The sequence below is a fragment of the Rosa rugosa genome, unplaced genomic scaffold (genome assembly GCF_958449725.1).
Source record: "Rosa rugosa unplaced genomic scaffold, drRosRugo1.1 SCAFFOLD_208, whole genome shotgun sequence".
Classification (NCBI taxonomy): domain Eukaryota; kingdom Viridiplantae; phylum Streptophyta; class Magnoliopsida; order Rosales; family Rosaceae; genus Rosa; species Rosa rugosa.
The window spans coordinates 1-15,741 of record NW_026908935.1 but is presented as its reverse complement, the minus strand read 5'-3'; the positions used below and the strand labels follow the sequence as shown (position 1 = coordinate 15,741).

The 15,741-nt window shown below is 39.1% G+C and overlaps 1 protein-coding gene across 1 annotated transcript; it reads right to left on the bottom strand.

Moving 5' to 3' along the window:
* Positions 1–12,614: 12,614 nt before the first annotated feature.
* LOC133724218 (uncharacterized) lies at positions 12,615–15,696 on the bottom strand. The gene is made up of 5 exons (XM_062150928.1): positions 15,369–15,696; positions 14,336–15,004; positions 14,035–14,167; positions 13,332–13,401; positions 12,615–12,929 (listed from the first exon to the last, which is right to left on the bottom strand). Exons 1-4 carry the CDS (start codon positions 15,480–15,482, stop codon positions 13,376–13,378), a joined length of 942 nt encoding a protein of 313 aa, XP_062006912.1. The 5' UTR covers positions 15,483–15,696; the 3' UTR covers positions 12,615–12,929; positions 13,332–13,375.
* Positions 15,697–15,741: the final 45 nt, after the last annotated feature.

The following is a 15,741-nucleotide window of genomic DNA, read 5'->3' as shown; positions in this document are numbered from 1 at the left end:
TGGTTGCTGATGAATGTTCCAAAGTCATATTATTGCATGCAATTTTTTTCTATACAGAAAGACTATAAATTATGACCGAAAGTCCCTAGAGCAACCATAGTTTACATTATCAAATAATAAGGCATTAGATACTTCTTTAGGAACCATATCGGTCCAAGAGGTGCCATCATTAAAATTATGACCTAAGTTGGCTATAGCATCAACTACAAAGTTTGTCTCTCTAAAAATATATTGCATGCAATTATTGTACTAAACTATTGTTTGTGATTTGGCAATATTGTAGTATTGAACAATACCTTATATGTATGCTCTTTGCAGCCTTGTTTTTACATACGTTCTGAAAAATCCACTGCTCTTATTTTGCAAACCATTATCCTCATTCAATAGCTAACAATATATGTTCGGCTAAAACGCTATAATTTTTACCATTATGATGGTAAAGAACTTTATCACTTATCATCTATGATTTTTTTTTTAAAGAGAATTGTCAACTCATTGCATTGATAAGCGAAATTACACATAACGACCCACCCCTATGGGGCTATCAATAAGTCACTACCTAAGTAATTCAACATTTTTAAAGATCATGAAGCGCATCCAAAATTTACCCTAAAATGTCCTAGAAAATCAAGAGGCCAAGACATTCCGAGTATTTTTTGTGACAAATCTCAGAGAGAATCTACAAATTCCTCCCACAAAACAGGAGGAATCCCTAAAGAATTAACCAGAAAAATAAAACCCAGAGCCCAGGCCAGTAACCCCTGGCCCAAGTCCAGACTCTTAGGCCACCAACCCATTACCCTAGAGAAAACCTTAGGCCACAGATCTGCAGCTTGCACGACACCTTATGCACCGCCGCTAATGACCATCAGCCCCACACCAGTGCGGCAGTCGCTGCCTTTGAAGTCGCTGAACAAGGGAGTCAGCTTGCTATCCTCGCCGCACCAAGCTGCAACCAACCCAAGAGGAGGAGTCGCACTTGTAAGCCCGACACTGCAGTCTTCAAGGTCTTCATCCCCCGTCAACACAAACAGAGGTAGAAGACCAAAAGTAGGCCACCGCCCGGCACCTCGCTCACCAAACCCTTGCAGTCCTTCCCATCCATCCTCGATCCGGTCTTACCCGAATCCATTATCTCTATGTCGACCCCGCAACGCAGATACACCACTACTCTCAATTTCGAGAAGCAGTTGACTGGAATCCTGTCATCTCTATCTCCCAGCGACCATACGATAAGGAAGACTTCTCTCCTCTAGCCCAATTCGTAGAACCGCCGCCAGAAGACCATGGTCTCCACCTACCTCTCAGAGAGAATAACATTTTTAATAAGATTGAAATTTTATATTCTTTTGTTCATACTTATCATCTATGATGGTATAGCTTACTAGTAGAATACTTTGCTATGCCGAGGAATATGAACTATTCGTGCATTAAAATTTGTTGGTTAAAGATTCCTCCATGAGTGAACTAAATAACATGTATATAATTGTCATAAGACCATTATATTTCTTACTTTATGTTTTTCCTTTCAAAAAAATCAAAGAGTCACAAGTTCAGTGTTTCTTCTCATCAAATTTAGAAATTTCTATGATTTTGATACCACTGGAGTGAAGTGGGAAGTATAGATCGAGTACCTTTTTCTTTTTTCAGCTATTTCTTTTTTTTGAGTTGAATGGTGTTAGACTTTATTGATAACTAATAAATAGATTAAGGAATACATTTCTCAGATTCTATTACATCTTGAATGAAGGCAGGAATATTAAACCAAAAGAAAGCTTGATCAAAATCTGCAGCATGAGCTGCCAATTTGTGCGCAGCCATGTTTGCCTCTCTTTTAGCATGAATAATTCTAACTTGGTTCACCTCTTTCAAATCTTGTCTGAGGTCCTCATATAACCTTCCAAGAATAGAATAATTTTGCAGCTCCTCCTGACACACTTGTTGCTTCAAAACCAAACAATCAGTCTCCAAAATTACTGGACATAGACCATGTTCCATCACATAACCAAATGCTTCCTTACAAGCCAAGAGCTCGACATGTTCAGCAGACTGAACTCGAGTAACTATCTTCCCCACTGCTCCCAAAAAAGTCCCTTGAGAGTCACGGACTAAGAAACCAATTGCTGCTTTGCCAGAGCTCGGACTAAAAGCTCCATCAAAATTCACCTTCAACCAACCCACAAGAGGGCACTGCCACTTCAAAATTTTCCTAGTTCCCCGAGAACCATGTAATTTTGTATTGTGAAAAATAAAGTTACTCAGTCTGATAGAAGACATGAGAGCTATATCACGAGCTAAAGTGATTTTGTTTTCCCATACCCTATCATTCCTTTCTTTCCAAATTCCCCAAATAAAATGCAACAGTTGATCAAAGTCTGTTTTTGATAACTTCCCAACACACAAATTCAACCAATTAAGAGCATCAATCTGATCAGAATCCCCCCCAAAACAACTGCCAGCAATTTGCAAATTGGTAGACAACACTTCTCTAGTGAAAGCACAATCTCTGGTAAGATGAATAATTGTCTCCACCTCATTGCAAAAAACACAACTCTGAGATTCTAAAATAACATTCTTTGATGCCAATCTGTCTAGAGTAGGCAGAATATTATGACAAATCCTCCAAGCATTAACCTTTGCCGTGCTAGGGATTTTGGCATGCCAAATGTTCTTCCACACTCTTTGATTACTCACAACCGAAGGAGAAAGAGAAGATGCAGTTTTAGAGAAAGCATGACGATATGCAGATTTGACAGTAAACATACCTTATTTCCCCAAGTGCCAAGTCAATCTATCATCCGGAATTCTAGCACTCAAAGGAATTGCTAGAATAGCTTCTGCATCTGAGTGTATAAAAGTGGAACGAATTTTATACTCATCCCAAGAATTAGGAGGAATAATCAACTCACTCACCTTGGCCAAATTATCTTGCACCGGTCCCAACAGCTGTGGTTTATGAGTAATAGTATTAGGAATCCAAGAATCCCGCAACATGAGAACATTATTTCCATTCCCAATTTGCAAATGAGCACCGTCAATCAATAAATTTCGAGTAGAAAAAGTGCTACGCCAAGAATAAGAAGGAGTAGCATGTTCTTCTGCATTCCAAAAAGAACCATTAGGATAATATCTAGCTTTGTACAATTGTGCCACAAGAGTATCCGGGTTAGAGACAACCCACCAAGCTTGCTTCGCCAACATCGAAGAATTAAATTCTGATAAGCTCCGAAAACTCAAGCCACCCTCTTCCTTGGCATGACACAAATCATCCCATTTCTTCCAATGTATTTTACATTTATCATATGTACTCCCCCACCAAAATCTAGCACACATCTGCTCAAGATCTTCACAAAAATTCTTTGTCAATTGAAACACACTCATAGCATAATTAGGGAGAGCTTGAACCACCACCCTGATCAAAATATCCTTACCAGTACCACTCAACATCTTGCCTTGCCAATGCTTCAGTTTTTCAGCTGACCGCTCCTTTATATAAAGGAAGGTAGCTGTTTTCTTGCATCCTATATAAGTAGGAAGACCTAAGTATCTCTCATGGGACTCCACCACTTCAACACCCAACAGATTAGCCACTCTATCTTGCTCACAATTTGCAACATTCTTACTAAACACAACAGAACTTTTATGAAAGTTAACCACCTGACCTGAAGCCCTTCCATATGTCTGTATAACATCTTTGATCTGAAAACAAGCTTCCGAAGTAGCTTGAGCATATAGCATACTATCGTCTGCAAATAACAAATGATTGACAGATGGTGCTCCTGAGCAAATAGCAATACCAGGTAATAACCCCAACCGTTGCTTTTGTTGTAACAATGCCGAGAAGCCTTCTGCACCAATAAGAAACAGATAGGGTGATAATGGATCCCCTTGTCTCAAACCCCTAGTTGGAATAACCAGGCCTCTAGGGTTCCCTCTAACCAGAAAAGAGTACCTCACAGAGCAAACACATTGCATAACAACATCTATCCATGTAGAAGCAAAGCCAAATCTCTCCAAAACCTTGTGCAAAAATACCCATTCCATACGATCATAGGCCTTGCTCAAATCCAACTTCAAAGCAATATACCCAACTTGACCTTCCCTTTTGTTATGGACAAAATGAGCTACATCATTAGCCACTAGGATATTATCCATGATCAGTCTCCCAGGCACAAATGCACTCTGAAAAGGAGAAATAATAGATGGCAAGAAAACCTTCAGTCTGTTTGCAATTACTTTAGAACAAAGTTTGTAAATAACATTACAAAGTGCAATAGGTCGTAAGTCTGCCATATTCTCAGGATTCTGCACCTTTAGTATCAAACAAATGTGAGTAAAATTTATCTGTTTTAACAAAGAACCAGTGTGCAGAAAGCTTTGTACTGCCTCAGTAACATCTTTCCCAATATCCTCCCAATAATGCTGAAAAAACAATGGAGGCATACCATCAGGGCCAGGAGATTTCATCGGGTACATCTGAAATAAAGCACACTTGACCTCTTCTTCTTAATACAGGGCACATAGCTTTTGATTCATATCACTAGTAACACACGGCCGAATTGCCGCTAAGGTCAGATTAATTGCGTCAACATCAAGATCAGTGGCAGTAAACATTTTTGAAAAATATGAAGTCACAATATTCTCCATACCTTCATCATCATCTTTACACTGCCCCTCATGATCAAACAGTCCCAACAAAGTATTTTTGTGCTTCCAATTAGCTGCCTTCCTATGAAAGAAACCCGAATTTCTATCACCCTCTTGCAACGAAGTAACCTTGGCCCGTTGCTTCCAAAATGCCTCTTCATGTGACAGAATATCCTGTAAAGAAATAATTAAAACTTTCTTCACATTGTAAACTGCCTCAGACATCGGCTCATTCATAAGCACTTCCAATCTGCTCCGAATATCCACCATCTGATTTTGACGCAGTCTAAATGTATCACGCTGCCAAGATTCCAAGGCACATCTCGTGTTAATGATCTTTCTTGTTAGTACAAACATAGGAGCACCTCCATCTTCTGCTTTCCAATTAGATAACACAAGAGGATCACACTCTTGGTGCTGCAACCAAAAGGACTCGAATTTAAACCTGTGCCGCTTAGGACGCTTGGGCAGAGGTACAAAACTAGCTTGTAACAGAATGGGAATGTGGTCAGAATCACTGGGCGGCAAGTGCTTCACCCTTGAATAACCAAAGATGTCACTCCATGTAGAGGTACCAACTGCTCTATCCAAACGTATTTGAGTCTCATAATTCCACCAGGTCATCTTTGCACCCTGAAACCCTAGATCAGCAAGATCACCATATCCCAATGCATCACGGAAACTCCGCATCTGTCTTTCACTATGCAAAGGCCCTCCTAACTTCTCACTATTGTTCAGTATTTCATTAAAGTCGCCGATTATCACCCAAGGAAGAGAATCTAAATCAGCCAAATCACGGAGAAGCAGCCAAGAATCCCCACGATCTCCTGTCCTTGCATGACCATAGAACCCTGTTATTCTCCACCACGGTTCACCAGGTGCACCCCTAATTTCTGCTTCGATGTGATGCGCAAAGACAATCGCACATGCAGATCGACATCCTCTGTCCAGAATAACGCCAGGCCTCCCGCCTGACCAACGCTCAAGACCTCCTTCGAGTGCACAAACCCTAGATCCTTGTGCAACGCTTTGAAATCCCTCAAAGTATTGATTTTTGTTTCACAGAGAAAGACAATCTGAGGCTGATTCTGTGTGATCAAATCCCTCAGCGCCCTTGTAGTAGTTGTGTTGCAGATTCCCCAGCAATTCCAACTCAAGACATCCATGGAAGTGGACGGAAGATTAATCTCCCAAAGAGTGAGAGTAAACCCTAGCGTGCGGCTAGGTCAAAGAGAAATTTTTTTTTTTTGCAGTTTTAAAACACTTTTTCAGCTATTTCTTAATTTATATGGAACTATTATCAATTTTTTTGTTTCCATTTTACATTAACTCCCAATCTTTTCCTCATCTACGTTTTATCATACTCGATTAAATTGTGCTAAAATAACAAAGTAGCAAGCTCAACGAATAAAGTACCCCCACCTCCGACCACCACAAGAGGAAGAAAGAGCCATCATCATCATCTACTAAAAGAGAAAGTAAAAGTAAAATAATCTTAGCTTGGGAATAAATTCAAGCCAATTACCTACCCTTCTCTTTTGGTTTGGACTTATTAATAGCAACTATACACCAAACAAATAGGAAAAATAAATAGAAACTAAAAAACCAAGCAGCCCCAAGAGGGTCCAAAGACTGAGCCTAGACCCAAGATCATGCCTAGATTACAGTTGGAAACCCCTCTCACAAATGGATCTGACTTTGGGTTCCACCACAACCGTCGTCGCATGGTACGCTAAAAACAAGCGTTCAATTTAACCCTACAAGAATGTCAGATTGTAGTATAGAATAAGTAAGGATCGTTCAAGCCAGGGCTTGAGGGTACTCAATTAATCACGAAAAATAAACTAACCAAAATATAAAACAAAATAAAAGAAAACAAAGTCTGGGGGTTTTTGAAAGTAACAAAAAGTAAAAGAAAATAAGAAAACAAATTCGACTTTTAGTTTTGAAAAGATAAGATGGGGACGACGTTAGAAGCTCAGTAATCCACCACCAATTATGATCAAACATAGTCATGTTAACCTAGTTTCAATTACTAAAGCGTGAGACATAAACCAACCAAGAAACAAGTCGGAGCAGATCATGTCCCTTATTATTATTTCCCTAAGTATTTAGTCTACGTGAACGCACAATAGCTAAACCTATCAAACATGCAATTAAGGTATAGAACACTATCCTATCAACAACACATATAGTGTCAACATATTTGAAGCATTAAGATCTCATGGAAACGATTGGTTATAAAGTTGCATCCTAGAGTGGAACGCCTACCTAGCACCCTCTTCTAGTTGTCTAAGACATCAGCTTTTGACCAAAGCCTTGCATACTTGTGGATTAGAAAACAAAACGATTAGATGAATTATTTTCTAAATCCTAGCTCCAATTACATGCATAAATCCTATGTTTGCGACCATAAAACAACACAATGCAAAAGTTTTCAATCAAGCAGAAATAAACAACCAATCTCACACCAAAATTCAAGAAACTAGATTAAACATAACAATTGTTCTACATAATTGGGGCTTTAAATCTCGCCCCTAACAAAAAGAATGTTAGTTACACATTGTTTTGAAAACTAAAATAAACATAGTATAATAAAAATAGATAAAAGGAAAAAGAAGAAAAAGATGGTGGCAGATGAAAAAGAAAAAGAGATAGAAGAGAAGGTGAAAGGTGTGGTTGTTTTCATTGTGTTGTAGAGGCTCTATATATAGGAGATGCACAACCCTAATTTCCTTCTTCAACAATGCTTTAAAGACCTTCCCTAGTTGCTTAAGATTTTCTTTGATTGGTGCACAATTTAATTACTTTCAAGCCTTTGTAGTCTTCTCATGATCTTGTAGGATTCTTCTAGGACTCTCGTTGACAATTGCAGCATCAATAACCTACCAAAAACGCACAAGAAATCAGTCCAAAGAAGATTCTCGCCCAAACTGCCCTGTTTTGACTATGATTCAATTTTTGTCTCTGAAGCTTCCTTCTTGGACTAGGAACGACTTTCTCTTGCTATGTTTCTGGATGGTTCTCGACTTCTACATGTTCTATGACATCATATCTTCTAGAATGATCAATAACCTTCTGGAAAAACTCCAAGTAAATAGCCGGAAAATATCTCCCAAAAAGCTTTGTGAAAAGCTGACAATTTCCACCTTATCGGGAAGCCTACTTTGAGCTTGATTTCCCGCTGCCTCGTTGATGATTCTGACTAGTTCTTTAGCTATAGTTAAGTACAACATCATATATTTAAGACTTCTGGCCTTTCTTCAAAGATTCAGTATTAAAGATGCAAGAAACGCTCCCCAAAACTGTTCCTAAAAAGCTGATTCTGAAACTGCAGTTTTCTGCTTTGCAGCAACTGTTTTGCACAACGATTTCCGTGGACTTCCCTTGTAATTTCCAGCCAAAGGGTGATCAAACTTAGTCCTCTGCATTAGTGCTTCATGGTTCATGGCTTCTTTGCTCCCTTTAAGCTCCTATTTCTCTTGAACTACTTCACGAACTAGCTAAAAAGAAAACAAAGTTAAAATTGACTTTTTAGAGGTAAGAACTAAGAAAAGTGTAAAGGATTGCACATTATATTTATAGCATTTTATGCTCCTATCATTGCACCATCCCTATAATCGCATCACTAGTGATGTCGTGCCAAGCCACCCAAGTACCTGCACAAGTCGATATTGACCGAAGCGAGCACAACCCAACCAACGCTGATCCAATTCACCCTTCCACTTCAACATCGCTCTCTCACTACCATGAGAAGAGATCCATGTCCTCCAACACTACCATCTAATAACCCAATAATCCAGACCTTCAAACCACTCCTTGGTAATGAACATTAATTTTTGGCTACACTCACTGCAGTCTGACAAGGACAGAGCCTACGTCGGACGAGCACAATACGTAATAGAAGAAAACCTACTAGGTCAAGCGCGTTCTATTTTCAACTTGTTATTTTTCATGTTATCTGTAAAACTATAGTGGGTCTAAATAATGCTAGCATCATTAATTGGGATGACTGGGCATCATTGTTTTTATATGTATGAATAGTTATTTTATTCTTATAGTAACTGATAAATTGAAATTTTATAAATATTTAGTCTTCCTTGTTTAGAAAAGAAAAAAATATATTCCTATTGCACATAAGTCTCAAGTCTCAAGAAATATCTCTAAGAAACCCTAGAGGAACCCCCCCTCTCTAGAACGCCGTTGGCTGCACATGTGCCTGTCCGGCTGCGCTCCGACGTCGGCGACGGCTTCTGGCCTAGCCGGTGCACGTTGGGGGTGGCCGGACGGGTAGTCTAGTTCGGAGGTGTGCTTCCAACTCGGAGGTTGAGATCGGTGGGTGTTCTATCTCCTCTCTCCCGGTTGCAGGTGGTGGATGCTTCGTGGCGATGGGACGGGGTTCGGAGTAGGCTGGGTCCTTGCAGGGGCGGAGGCGACTTCTGGTGGTGGTCGGTCGGCTGGGTTTTGGTTGGTTGACGGTGATCGGACTTTGGTTTCGTCTCAGGCAGAGGCGGCTGGTTGGGAGGCGGAGGTGGAGGCGCTGCGAGGCAGTCTGCGGCTTGGGCCGGGAGGGTTGGGTATGGCCCACCTTCTGGTCTGCCCTTCTGGGCTTGGGCACTGGCTGTGGGCCTTTTTGGGCTGAAGTTTGGGTTAAGGTTCCTTTTTGGGCCCTGCCTTGTGTTTTCTTTTTTCTAGTTTAGTTTACTTTTGGGAACCCTAGGTTAGCATTACTCTCTATTTGTTAGGAACTACGCACTTTTGTGCCTCTAGCAAATCCTCTTGAGTAGTAACAACAGAGGATTCTCGAGATAAGGGCAAAGGGAAGCTTTTGGTTCCCGGGTCTCATTGCCTAGTACTTGAGATTAAGTTCTTTTCTATTTGCTTCTTAGTTCTCTCTAGTTGTACACCAATTGAGGTCTCTAGGCGACTAGGTTTACTTTTCAAAGAGAGGTTTGTAGTGAGGATTTGATCTCTTGTATGTAGGCTCACTAAGTGAGCGCATGTGTTTAGCAGTGAAGGTCACCTGTCCTTTGTCTGATAGCTTAGACCATTTATGATTTTGGTGTAAGACAGTATTGGATGTACGAGCCTTCTGGCCAATGATAATTGAATGAAGTTATCTCATTTTCTCAAAAAAAAAAGAAAAGAAAAGAATATATACAATATGACCTGTTAGTGGCGCTTGTAATGCCAATAGGCATGCCGGGGGTTCAGGTATTACGTCCCGCCGGTGCAATAAAATTTAATAAATAATGGTATGGGCGTGAGGATGAGCCTCCCAGCTTGATTGAGTTCCAAATTCATTATTCAAAAAAATTAAAAATAATAATAATAATATTACACATACATTCAAAAATATTTTCATGATTCTGTGAGTTTCTTCTCATTGTGATTTGGTCTGTCACTTTTTACTTTTTAGTGCTCTTGCTGTCATCCCGAAGGGGCAAAGTACCTATACAATGGCAAGAATAACTAGAGGCAGCACTAGGAGAAATCAAAACAAGAACAAATATACAGAAGGCTTACCAGATCAGGTGATCAACATGATAATGTGTCTCCTTTCCTCCAAAATAGCCGCTAGGAGCCTAGGAGCAGCATAGTCAGCAAACAATAGGCGACAATATGGTCGTCAGTAACCATGTTGAATTTCGAAGAGGATGATCATCAACCTGGCCTTCATGACAGAGATGATCGCCGAAGAAAATTCATGGCTTTTTTAAGAAGATGCTTGAAATGTCGTGACAAAGAGGCGTCCTTGGATAAACTCCGGCTTCGAATGACCTTCCTCAGAGGGGACAGGAGCATAAACAAGTGGATGAGTTTTACTTTGGAAAGAAATGCAAAAGAGTTGGATATCGGCTTCAAACGACCAATCCGACGTGGAGTCAAATGCAGACACTACTACTTCCCTTGGGCAGTTTTCAGTTTTGCAAGATCATTGACTATTCTAAAGTTGGAAAATATGAGATTCAAGGACAACTTTGAGCCTTGTTTGTAAACTTTGGCTTTCCAGTTTGTAAAGTTTATGAGTAACCTCTCCTTCTCACATTTGATCTCGGGCTGCCCTTCCCTTGAAACTTTGTCATTGGCTTCATGCAGTGGCTCGGACGTTATACTTTCTAGTTCGACCCTCAAATCATTGAAAATTTCCTGCTGCAACATCAAAATCAAAGTTGAAGCATCGAATCTTGAAGTTTTCAGACTCATTGGTCAGAGTTTCATGTTCTTGCACATGAGCAATGAGGACTTCAACATTGACTCTTGTCGAAAACTGAAGAATCTGGAGTTTGTTAGATCAAGATTTGCTTACGGATGGTTTGAAGGACTCGATTCCAGATTTCCACTGCTCGAGGGCTTGATTTTACATTATTGCGTGCCCTTGGAATCTATCAATGTGGTTAGTCGAAGCTTGCGACGGTTTTCGTATACAATAATGGTTGATTGGAAACTTTGATTACTGTGAGAAGATGGAGTTGCATGCTATTGATGACAAGGTATGTATCTATTTCTTCTTCTTTCTTTAGTTTCTGTTTTTTTCTTAATTACATTTTATTTAATGTGTAAGTTATGCCAGTTAAACTCTGTAATCCGTATTAACTGATTTTCCTTTTGGTTGTGAAAATGATTCACTGTTTCAGGCTCTTATTCTTTCAGAGGATAAGAGGAATACCTGCTCTCCACCATTGCCTCGTGTCCGGCTTCTCAAAGTGAAGATCGATGCTCCTGCAACAAAACAAGTTGGGGAGTTGAAGGAATCCTTGAAATGGATGGCACCTTCATTAACGTGTTTATCTATAGAGCATAAGTAAGAGGGACTAGCCAGGCAGCCAGCCGATTAAGGCACTATTGTTGTCGGCTTTTTAAGTACAGAATTTAATCCCCTTCTTATCATTTTCTTTTGATTGTTGTAAAAAGACTTCACTATGAGCCCTGAGACTCTTGCTATATGTGTTCTGGGTGAGTGAATGAAACTTTGCATTTGTTTAATGAGTGAAACTTTCGATTGGAACTTGCTAATCCATGGGTATACCATGAAGTTACAAAGGTTGTACCTGTGAACCAACCCCCTAAAGCGAAATATAGGCACAAGGAAAGAGTAACAGGTCAGACCAACCTAAAAAAACGAATATATCTTGTTTATTGTGTGCTCTGCCCTCGCTAATAAAAACTTGCAACTACAAGCAATTGGGTATAGATCCTGGACATGGATTTTGACTCCAATTCTTCCACTCCTATTCCAGGTCCAGTACACATGCCATAATGTGATGGATTATCATTTAAAGCTAAATGGAGCTGTGGAATATCTAGAGCATCGAATATTTTGGAACTACTATCCGAGTTCATTTACAAAGGCATCAGCTAATCTAAAGGATTTGATCATCTTAAAAAAAAAAATTAATTAGCTTTCTTCTCTGCAAGAGTCCTTGAGAGGGAGATTTGTAAGCAAACGCAGAGTTGTATAAGCACCCGTTGAGGCAAAGGTACAACTTCCAAACATCTACCAAAAGGTTTACTAATGAAAACTAAAATATCATTCCAATGGTTTTGGATTGGCCTTAATTGTCCGCATGACCTTTGGCGAAGATCCAAGCAATTGTGGAAGAGCTGTTTGAACAATTGCGAGAAACTATATGTAGAATTTCTCAACATCAACCAAAGGAACTTTATTAAGCGAAACTGAAAGTCGATGCCAAAATGAGATCCCCTATAACCCAATTTACAGTTTTGAGTACTTTTTCCAATTCTTCCATGAATGCACCAACAGAGTCCCTACATTAATCCTGGGTTATCATCTACAACAGAAATGAGAAGAGGAAAAGAATGAGGTTATGCACAATACTTCATCATCCTTGCTCTTTCCAAATTGTTGGTAGAAATGAATTAAGTCGTGAAAATGTCTTCACATTTACTTTACTATATTACCTACTTCGTGCATTGGGTTAAAGATGACACCACTAGAAAGACCATTACAAGTAACTGTGTCATAATTGACATATCATGTATAGAATAATGTCATCACTGAAGTTCGAAGCATATTGGAATTGTGGAATGTCTACACTACTGAATATTCTTCTTATGTTTAAACCCTGAATGAATTTACATTTAATGGGCATCTGGAGATCTAAAAGGATTGCTACCTTGTTCCTGTTGCCTCTTTCACTCCTATACAGTACAAAGAGAGGTAGCTTGGCCTATTCCAAAGCCCTTAAAACAACTGGAGGATGGTAGTGACAAGCATTCCCTTTTCAGACTGCCGCCACCGAGAAATAGCTCAAATACCCCTGCACATAACCACATGGAAACATTCCATAATTGTTCTAAGCTCGCCATCATTCAACAAAACAAAAGATCAAATATTCAGTTGAGGAATAGAACTTGTTTTCTTGTCTGTGAAATCCGCTAAAACTTAAAAGTATTGTTCAACAAAGAATAGACTGAAAGGTGGCTGAAATTATAAATGCGTAACATGCAATCTAGAACAACCATAGGTTATTCTAAAAACCAGGTGAAACTGTATCATCTTAAATAAAACTCTTATTGTGAAAATATTCAAAGGTAGGTGTTAGTTAAGAAATAGGGAAGTTCTTTTCTTTTTTCCTTTTGGCATACCACAAAATTCTGATCCTCGCTTCACATTCACAAAAATTTCCGAAATATTTAATAAGTCAAATATATAGAAATACCTTTCAGTTTCCACCCTGATCATGTCCATTCTGTATGCTTTATCTCAACTTGAATAGAACACAAATGGTACTGCAAAGAGAGAACACTCCATAAGCACAGTTTTACAAACTTTAAATATTAATCATGTATAGGCCAATGTCCTCTACGGTTTGAGTAATGTTACTGAAAACAGCAGTGGTAATACATTATACAAACTGAAAAGTGAAATGAAACAGCAAGATATTAATGCAAAAGCAGTCAGATACAGAGGCCATTGAATTGATAATTTCTAACAATGTGCTTCCGATACGCCATAAGTCATTATTCCGATGGCCACTAAGAGGGCTTTACCACTACATGTTGCCCGCCAATACAATAATGCCCCAACTAGTTTTAACTGTAATCAAGTCTTAGCACTTCTGAACTATGAGAAAGAAACTTCACATTTATTTTTCTCTTTGGGTGGGGATAATATGCATAAATTTCACATTGGCAAAGCTTTGTATGACACCCCTGTCCTTGGCTTCTTTTTATATGCTTAAGTGTGATGAATTAAATTATCGAGAACTGTTTGCTGAGGATATTCTAAAGATATTGCCTTCCACTACTTTGATTTAGTGAGCCATGTTGCTCAAGAGAGTAAGATTTTGGCCAATTCAGTTTTATATACAGTATGTAAATCCTTGGAAATTGCAATGCTTCAAGTTCAAATTAACAGCTTACCAAGCAGGAAAAAAGTGAGCATTAAAACGAGGGTTACTTGAACAGAACGACCGTAATGCAAGCGTAATGGACCTTGCCATCGCTTCTGTGGACTTTGTGATTGCTTTTGAGATGCACCAACCCTGCCAAACAGCTACAGAAGAAACAAGTAATTACTTTTGGAACTTACTGGTCATAACCTATCAACTGAAATAAAGAAGAACAAATGAAAAGAATATGAGAATCCAAAAGTAAGATATATTGTCTTCTCATATAATTTACAATCAACCCTTGCCTTTTCAAATAAGTCAAAAACACTGACCTGGTTGAACAAATTAACTGCTCCCTTTGCTTGATGAAATTCTCCACAACTTCTCCAAAAGACAAGTTTGGACCCTTTTTCTTTGGGTGTATCCTCTAAGCTTGGCATTACCTGTGTTCTCTGCTCAGCTTCATCAGCTACGATAATCCTCAATTCACAATTTGGTGAGCCCCAAGTTTTCCTTGTATTAGTTGTTCTATCAGCATGATAAATGATATCATCCCTAGTTCCTGGCATTTCTTTCCCATTTAGGTCCATGATAAAATTCGGATCCTTAATATTAATAGCAGTATCTTTAACACCCTTTATTTCATCAGAAATGTCCAAATTGCAGGCAGCATTAGATTTAATGTCCACATCTTTTCTTCTCATAGGCTTTTCCTCAGAGCTTTTCACAGAAGGTCCAAGTTCTACATGATCATTTTTGGCGCTTGGAATACAATGGGATGTCCCAGAGAGAAATGCAGCTAAGTCATCACATTCTTCTTCATCTAGCTGTACCCAGCGTAAGTGTTTCTTTCCTTCTGCACTGAACGATGCACTTAATGCTGTTTCAACATGGGAAATTTGGTTTTCAATGGCAGAAATAAATTGTCTATGTCTAGCTGTTGTATGATCATCACCACGTTGGCGATAGCTCAACCTGACAGCCTTCTCAAACTCTTCCAACTGAATAATATTCACAAATCAACAACACAAAATTACTATTAGCAAAAGGAATACACCAATCTAAATTGTCAGTTAAATTACTTATAGTCAGAAACTTCTGTGACGAGCTTCGATTATGCAAACATAGATTGACACTGAAGAAAACATTATATCCCCATCTTAGAAAGGAGCCTACAATGTTAAGGGAGATGAGTCTTTGACCTTCCAAAGATCAAACCAACAGAAACATAATTCAAATTGGTATATCCTTTCCTTGCTCAACTTTCTTAGCAACCAACTGAATAGTACTTATCACTTTTACAGTTATTAGAAAAATTTTACACAGTGAATTAACAGGAGAGAAAAAGGAATAGATGGAACCTACCTGCCATTTGGCAGTGCCTAAAGCTGTTTGCAGCTCCCTACAGAGTTCATCCAAATCTTCGGGTGCTACACTTTCTCTCCTCTCTCGAGCCCATGCCCTATACGTGGATTCCATTCTGAAAACCAAAAATTAAAGAAAATTGATTAAACAGTTATATCTAGTTCAATTGTATTAGGGCATCCTGGACAGCAACAACATTAATGGAACAATACACTCCAAAAATGGAAGAGAAGAGTAGGGTCCCTTCAATCTTTGCAAAAACTTAGACAGAAAACTACTACCTAATCCCTGTGACCATTGATGGCTGAACACAACTTACGTGACAATATCAAATAGTTACTCAAAATTTTCATGAAAGCGCACGATTGACTTT

Excerpts from the sequence above, each read along its gene's own strand:
- LOC133724218 (XM_062150928.1), bottom strand. The coding sequence starts at position 15,482 with ATGGAATCCACGTATAGGGCATGGGCTCGAGAGAGGAGAGAAAGTGTA. Across the intron at positions 15,005-15,368 it reads TAGGCACTGCCAAATGGCAG|TTGGAAGAGTTTGAGAAGGC; the intron begins GTAGGTTCCATC and ends AATATTATTCAG. Across the intron at positions 14,168-14,335 it reads CAGTTAATTTGTTCAACCAG|CTGTTTGGCAGGGTTGGTGC; the intron begins GTCAGTGTTTTT and ends TTTCTTCTGTAG.